Source organism: Brassica rapa, chromosome A01, assembly GCF_000309985.2.
Source record: "Brassica rapa cultivar Chiifu-401-42 chromosome A01, CAAS_Brap_v3.01, whole genome shotgun sequence".
Classification (NCBI taxonomy): Eukaryota; Viridiplantae; Streptophyta; class Magnoliopsida; order Brassicales; family Brassicaceae; genus Brassica; species Brassica rapa.
Window position 1 is genome coordinate 16,556,899 of NC_024795.2, and position 8,857 is coordinate 16,565,755.

The 8,857-nt window shown below is 31.0% G+C and overlaps 1 protein-coding gene across 2 annotated transcripts; it reads left to right on the forward strand.

Annotated features, from left to right (window-relative positions):
- The first annotated feature begins 4,866 nt into the window (after positions 1–4,866).
- Positions 4,867–8,072, forward strand: LOC103844491 (increased DNA methylation 2). Of its 2 annotated transcripts, XM_009121289.3 has the most exons (4): positions 4,867–6,504; positions 6,785–7,073; positions 7,155–7,543; positions 7,621–8,072. In XM_009121289.3, exons 2-4 carry the CDS (start codon positions 6,787–6,789, stop codon positions 7,872–7,874), a joined length of 930 nt encoding a protein of 309 aa, XP_009119537.1. In that variant the 5' UTR covers positions 4,867–6,504; positions 6,785–6,786; the 3' UTR covers positions 7,875–8,072. The 2 variants fall into 2 exon arrangements, with proteins under 2 accessions (XP_009119537.1, XP_009119531.1); XM_009121283.3 differs by having other exon boundaries at positions 6,785–7,543.
- The last annotated feature ends 785 nt before the right edge of the window (positions 8,073–8,857 follow it).

An 8,857-nucleotide genomic window follows, 5' to 3' on the forward strand; every position in this document is an offset into this window, starting at 1 on the left:
GAAGAAGATGTAAAGAAGAAGATGATATTATACGATAGATAACTTTGGGGTTTAGGTTTTCAGGTCTCGGGGAACAAAAACACGGGCCTGGTAAATTTGTCGTAACCTGGTCCACTTAAATTGGTCGTAACTTTAAAAACACAGCCTGGTAAATTCGTCGTAAATGAAAAAAAGCAGGCCTGGTAATTTCGTCGTAAATGAAAAAACGTAGACCTGGTAACTTCGTAGTTACTTTACGACGACTTTACGAGGAATGCCTTTTCTCATATATATGCGACGCCTCAGAACGAGCTTTGCTCGTTCATTCCTCCCAAATCCCTCTCCACTCCTCTAAGGTAACCTCTCCCTCTCTCTAATTTTGTTTTTAGAAAAAATTGTTTAGTTTTAGGTGGTTATTATAGGTAATTAGCTTAAGTGGTTAGCATAGATAATTAGTATAAGTGGTTTGTATAGGTAATTAAATTAGGTGATTAGTTAGGTATCAGAATAATATTTTTAATTATGTCGTTATTGATAAAACTAGCTGTAATATTTTTTTAAATTTAGATGGGTCCTAGAATAAAGCCAACATCACATACTTACTCTCAGATGTTTCATGATGGTGTCGGGACATGTTCTTCCGGTCCATCATCTTCCGAGGCGGTTCCGGACTCTCAGACATCCCAGAGAGTTTCTTGGAGTCCTCCTCCTTCTGCACCTCATATGCCTCCACCTCCTCTTCCTCCAGCCGCTACACCTAAGCCTGACCCAACAGGTGCACATCATCCAGATTTGTGTGTGCCTCCATCTTCCCCATACGCGAGATATACAGTGGAGGATTTGCTCGCCCAGCCTGGACGAGAGGGCTTGGATGTTCTGGATCCCGCGCCAGAAACTTATTGGTAACTTAATATTTTTTAGTACATTAAGTTTTAAATTTTTTTTTTTTAACAATTAGGTTCGCTTTTCAGGTTTGGGGCCAGCAACTGTGTTAACCGGAGCGTGTCAAAGACGATCAAGGGCTACTAAGACGGAGCCTACTCGAATTGGAGCAAGACTCCAGACCCCGTTAAGACGACTTGGTCTAAATGTTTTGCGGTAATATTTTTTTTAAACATCTAATTAAATATTTATATCTAATTAAATATTTATTTTAATTTTTTTAAAATTTTGTTTGTTTCATAAAAGATGGCACTGGTCCTTGGGAATCACCGACAGGGTGAAGAGAGAATTCGTTGCAAAGGCAAAGAGCCGCCTTTGCAACATTGTTTCCGATTGGAAGGACAAGTAGGAGATATACGGTTATGACGGAAAGCCCACCGAGCTCACGAAGGATGTATGGGATGATCACGTCGCCTTTTGGAAGCTATCCTCTTCGATCCGTAAGGCCAACTCGTGCTCCCCTTCCCGAAGAACGAAGGACAAAGATGGCCATTTGCCCATGGTTCAACAAACCGGACAAAAACCTCACGCCGGAATCCGTCTAGAAACTGTAAGTTTGTTTCTAATATTTATTTTGAATTCTTTAATTAATTTTAATTTTAATATTTAATTTTATTTAATTTTTTCTTTGTAGTATGAGAAGACGGGGAGTCTTACCATCTCTGTCTGATCTATTCAAGATGACTCATGCCACATCAGACGGGATTTTTATGGATCCGGCATCCGAGAAACTCTTCAGCGCAGTGGCTTCTCGGGTTGAATAGCAGGAGACGCAATCCTGAAGATGCTGATCCAGACCGTTCTCAACCAAGCACCGCCACCAACTACTTCGATAATATGTAAGAGCTTTTTTATTTATTTCGTTTTATATTATGAATTTAAATATTTTGTTATGACTTTTAAATAGTTTTAAAAAATATGTTTTGATTTTAATATTTTATTTTATACTTAAAATTTTTAAAATTTCGAATATTAAATGTTAACAATATTTTTATTTTAATTTAATATTAAATGGTAAGAAACAATGTAAATTCGTTGTAAACTTTACATGGAATTTACAACAAAATCCTCGTAACATCGCCGTAAGGTTTACGTGGAGCTTACATCGGCAGCATTGTAAAATCCTCGTAAATGTTACATGGAGTTTACATCGAAATAATATGAGTACTTTACAACAAAATTTTACACGTCTCGTTTACGATGAAATGTTTCCTTCCGTTTTTACGAGGAAAGCTTTCCTCGTAAACGTTACCACATGTTTACAACGAAACTTCCATTACGACGGACGTTTAACAACGAAACGGTTTTCGATGTTAATTCGTCGTAACACCTCTTTTTACGACGAATTAATAAGGAATATTGCCCTCGTAAAAAATATGTTTTCTTGTAGTGGTTGGGTAACAAGAAAATCAGTTTACCTTAGTAAATTTAGCTCAATATATAATTAGTGGGCTCATTTCTGATTAACTTTGTATAACTATGTTTTTGCACAAGGACAGATCTAGAAGATAATTTAATGTGTGGCACGCTATATTTATATATTATAACTTTAAATATATATTAATAAATTTAATTTTTATTTAAATTATAATTTTGTAGAGAATGATTTTAAAAAAAAATCCTTTTAAGAAACTTGAGTCAATTAATAAGGTAAACAAGTTTTTTATGTTAAATACTTTTTATTGGTTATTTTAATATGTATTAAAACTAAAATTGATAAACTAAAACTTAAACAAAAAAGTATCTTTTTGAAAAGGTAAAAGCTAATTTCGAAATAAAGGAAGGAAAATAAATCTTTTCTATCAGATAAAAAAAGAAAGGGAAATTTATTTTATAAAAATGTGATTAAATACAATAAAGTAAACAAAAATTTGAAGAAAAAAACTCAGGTTGCTCGAACATGGGTTGCATGAGGCACCTACTATGTCTACACTATCAGAGCTGGCAACATCTATCTCTATAATTTTTTGTATTAGATAATTAGTATGCGACATATTCCGCACCCCCTCAAAAGGTGGGTACGTTTCTGCATAAAATTGGGTTTTGATTTTAGCATTTTGATAATTAGTATGCGAAACGTGACACCCACCCACTCAGGTTGCTCGAACATGGGTTGCATGAGGCACCTACTATGTCTACACTATCAGAGCTGGCAACATCTATCTCTATAATTTTTTGTATTAGATAATTAGTATGCGACATATTCCGCACCCCCTCAAAAGGTGGGTACGTTTCTGCATAAAATTGGGTTTTGATTTTAGCATTTTGATAATTAGTATGCGAAACGTGACACCCACCCACCCAGGTTGCTCGAACATGGGTTGCATGAGGCACCTACTATGTCTACACTATCAGAGCTGGCAACATCTATCTCTATAATTTTTTGTATTAGATAATTAGTATGCGACATATTCCGCACCCCCTCAAAAGGTGGGTACGTTTCTGCATAAAATTGGGTTTTGATTTTAGCATTTTGATAATTAGTATGCGAAACGTGACACCCACCCACCCCCCCCCCCCCCCCCCCCCCCCCCCCTCCCCTCAAATTGGGTTTATATATTTTACTCATTTGTTCACAAAAAAAAAAAAAACCTTATTGTATATCAAAATGCTAAAATTACTAAATTTATTTAATATACAATCAGTATTCAATTAGAAAACTTTTAGTAAAATATATCTTATATATTAAAACAGAAGTCACAATCTTGATTATTTTTAAAAAAATAGACCTAATGAACATATTCATAGAAAGTCATGTTACATTTAATCTCTAATCTTATCATTTAAATTTTGGACTTACCATAAAATTTTATTGGACTATCAATAATTGAATTTAAATAATAGATGATCCATTAGATTTATAGATAATATAAATTAAATATATATAATTTAATATTGTAATACTATACTTCCATATGTTAAATACTTAAATATTTGTCGATGTTAACTTTTAAAATTATAAAGATTTTTTTTAAATAAAAAATCATATTATCTAACAATGATTAATCTTTACTACCTTAAACCAATGAAAATTTAGACTATATAGTTTATTTTAAAAATTAAACAAAAACTAAATGTTTAATTATTTACTCGATAATATAAATATATGAAGCGAATATTTTAATTTTTAAAAAACTTTTTAAATTTATGAAATGTTACAATATCTTTGAATATGAAAATAAAACAATATTTTACTAATATTTATATAAATTGTTCCAATTTTAGTAATGAAATAATAATCCAAAAAATATATATAGAAGAAGATACAAATACATGTGAAAGTTTAAAATAATCTATTCAATGAAAAAATATACCGTAAACTTATTATGTTTTAAAAATTGATAGACACATATATTATAATGTATACCAATTTAAAATTGAAAATAAAATATTTTTATAAAATAAATGAAAACAAAAACCAGCGCGGTTGCGCGGATTAAGATCAAGTATTCTATTAAAATAGAAGTCACGACTTCTTTAATGTGTGACTTTTTAAATTGGACCACCCTTAATTTTTTTTATTAAATGTATTTTAATAAGACTAATAATATATAAATTCTTTGAACTACGCTAATCATAATATCTTTTTATATCTATTCATTTAAAAAATATATATATATATATATATATATATATTAAATTTTTCAAAAAATCTGTTTAAAAAGATTTTAACAAGATCTTAACTTTTCAAAAAACTATATGTAAATATTTTCACTAATTTTGTAATTAGTTTTGAAATATTATTATACATTAATATTCAGTTATCGTTTATAAAATGAAAAATAAATATTCTTTCATATTTTTATCTGTTATATAATCACAATCAATCATATTAAAAAAAAATTATTATGTCGATCTAAATATTTTAACAATGTCATAATTTTCAAAACAATTATGTAAATATTTTCAAAATTTTTGTAATTAGCAATGAACTATTATTATCCATTAATATATATTCAGTTATTGTTCATAAAAATTAAAAAAAAATTATATCTTACTTTTATCTATTTTATAATCATAATCAATCATGTTAAAATTTTATAATTAACTAAATATGATAAATTGTATTAAACTGATAAATTTATAAACTTTATTTTCCTAAATATAACTTTTTTATGTTAACAAATCTAATATGATGGTAGAACGACTTAACATTAGCAAAATGTATAATACATGTATAAAAATTAAGATATCTTAGACTTTTGTATATACAATAATATATTATGTAAAATTAATAAACATAAAAAAATTGCTAAAAAGAAATCTAGTTTTGAAGGACGGGTAAGAATTTAACATAAATTAAATATAAAATATTTTTAAATATGTTTTTTCATGCACATATTATTTTGTTGAATAACTAAATGCAAATACAATAAGACAAATATACAACAAAAAACAACAAATACATGTGATGGTTTTAATCAATTGGTTATTTACAATATGTAAACTATAAATTGTTGTATTTGAAATAGTTACATAAACATTTAAATATATGTTTTAAATTAAAAAATATATCACTAATGATCTAAAATAAATATATATGCATGTAAAATTGAAAATAACATCCGTGCGGTTGCACAGATCAATATCTATGTAGTATTTAAAACGGTTTAATTAATTTGGAAGTGATATATTCAAATCAATATGTGAAGATCAACTTTTATATTAATGAATAGTATATTAAAAGAATATATGAAGATGGTGTCACAAATGTTAATACAAATCAATAATAATTTAGAAATCACGTCATATCTTACAAAATATTGTAAAAATCTTAATAAAGAAGCAACTTACTTATATTACACGAGTATGAATGATGACCAAAGAACGACGATGAATAATGCATTTCCTAACATTCTTAAAAAAAATTATCATTCACAAGAAATACGTTTTCTTTCTCATTCCCTACTATTTTTTTTCTATAAAGAAATAAAAAACAAAATTATTTCTTGCTAAATATGGGATGCAACAATCATTCTTTTTTATTCCTCTAATTTGTTCATCTACGTTCTTTTTTATTCGTTCCTCTTGTTTACAGAATGGTCACCTCTGAAAACAATTTTTTAGTAGAAAAAAATAATATATATTTACTTATATCACGTGGAATCCTCATTTTCGATTTCTAACTCTAATAATATATATTTCTAAGATTTTACTCTTTTTTAAATGTTGTAAATGTGGATTTATTTGTTATATAAAATAAATTGAAAGACTTATAAATTGAAAATAAAAGAATATTCCAAAAAATATTTTTTAAATAGATATATTAATATTCATAAAATATTAAATAATTTAATTTAATCAACCAATCATTAAATTTATCTTTTATAAATTAAGAAATCAAATATAGATATGCAAGTACAAGTCAAAATCTAGTTAAAAGCTTAAAATAGATTAAACATTATTTAATCAAGTGGAAAAGCACGCGGCAACATCTCTAGGTATGATGAGTAAACCCAACCCAACCTTTTACCACAATAATATCTGAAGCGTTAGCAGTCGCTCTCTATCTGTTCTTCTGATGAGAGACGACGAACAATAAAATAAACACATTCGTCCAATTTACTCTGTAGAACACTAAAGGTTTGTTACTTTTGATCCCATTTTTCGCTTATTTATTCACAAATCGTGTTTATGCTGCTTCGATTTCTATAAGTATGCTAAAAATTTACTCATTTTATATGAAATTAAAATTAATTTATGCAGTTATTAAACCAGAATTACAATTTCTTCCTGCATGCTTATGACTTTTAGTTTTCTCGTTCTACCAAGATTGTAATTGTACATCAACGTTATTGGAAAGATTTGATCTTTTTCATAAATGAATAAAGATTCGATCTTTTATTATGTGTATGTTTTGTAGATATGAGTGGTACCGTGCGTGAACCCGTCTTCGCTGAGAAGTCAGAAGAAGAAAAAGTGTTGATTTCGCTGGACATTGAAGACGACAAGTTATTTCTCTTACATTTCATCATAGGAAATTACTTCGGACCAGATTTACATGACGATGATGGGAACAAGAGAAAGCAATCAGCATTTCAGATTCAAGCGTCCTCGAATCTCCCAACAAAAGAGGAGCTAAGTGCTTCACTAATGAAACGAGCTGAGCTAGAACGTGTGTATTACTACGTTCTCCGCAACGCAGATCCATCGTTAGTCTTTAATCGGAAAGTCCTAAGCCGATACTTTAACGAAAAACGCAAAGCTTCTAATGTGGATTTCCCTCTTTTCAGAGATCTCTATCCCTTAAAACTGCATCCTGAATCTCGTATTAGGAATCAGTATAAGCTTATCAAGAGCATTGTGTTTATCAACGATCCAGATACTTCTTGTATGAGAGAAGACTGTGTTGACCGGTTTAAGCTGCTCACGGGATTGCAGAGCTTTACTTTGAGCCTTAACATTGATGTAACTGAGGTTGATGATGAGCCCTTGGAAACGTTGGGCACTTGTTTGGAAGGAGGACCTGGTAACCATGATGAATCAGAACCGACCCTTGAAGTAAATGGGGTAATAATAGCTGATGCTCAGGCTGAACAGATGATGGGACTAATGGATATTGGCGAATGTGCTGACGCTTATCTCTTCCGTGTATCGCTTCCTGGTGTGAAAAGAGATGAAAGTGAGTCACTCACTTTCTACTAATGTTTTCACTCCAATAAACCTGTTTTTTTCTTCTAACTGGTGTATTTATTTCAGGACATTTTAGCTGTGAAGTAGAAGACAATGGAAGAGTACTAGTTAGAGGAGTTACTACAACAGGAGAGAAGCAAGTTCATCGTTATTCTCAGGTGTTTAAGATGAAGACGCATAACCTTTGCCCACCCGGTCACTTTTCTGTCTCATTTCACCTCCCTGGTCCTGTCCATCCGCAGGAGTTTACCGGCAGCTTTGGAACAGATGGGATATTTGAAGGGACTGTAATGAAGAAGTTGCAGAACCAAACTGTGTAACCCTGATAGCTGTAGGAATCATCACTTTTTGGTTTTGGCTTATGGCTTAGTTATGTACTGGTGGCTTTTTGTAAGTTTAATTAGTCTATGCAACCGTTAAATTGCCTGGATACAGATAAACCAAACCTAGTAAACGATAAATATGTCCATAGGTCAACAAACATAAATTTCCTGACTACAAGAAACTTGTTTTTCTGATATATTCGGTTAAGATTCTTGTTTGTTTAGATCCACAGCGGACCAGAATGCTCTGCTGAAAACAAACAAAAAGAGTGAACTTATAACGGCCCGAAACCCATATTCAAAAAAAAAAATGGTTTAAGAGAAAGCCCGATAGGTACATGCTGTATTAAATTTTTTTACAGGGAAAATATTTTATTTCATTCCAAGAGAACGAATACATAGACGGAAGATTCCACGTGAAGATGGCACCTAAAACCTATACCTGGTAACTTAAAACATAACCTGGAAATAAGTGACCAATTTCCGAACGCAAAAACCAACATAAATGCGGTAACTATAACCCATACCGGGACGACTTACAACATCAAAACAAAAAGACCATAGCTTAAATTAATACTAGCATAAAAACGGTCAAAAAGTAAATTTAGAAAATTTAAAACCTTTGTAAAGGTCAATGATTGGGAATTGCCAGTGCTGCCATAGCCCACCACTTGATAATCTCGACCTCCTAAACCATGATTTATCACTGCTACACACGCACACAAAACAATACCATCCAAAAATCCATACCTCGCAATTTTATCAACCGACAAGAAGAACCGCTACTCGATTCACACAACCTTTAGATTCATATGAGACACGCTTCGCGCCCACTTACTCCTAGAAACCTAGATACAACCCAACAAACACAAGACCTGGCCAAACGGACCCTCAAGATGCACTGCCAAAGAACTGAATCGATAAGAGATCACTAAGCCCACTACTATACGAAAAAAACTCTGCTAAACCAACTCTCACCA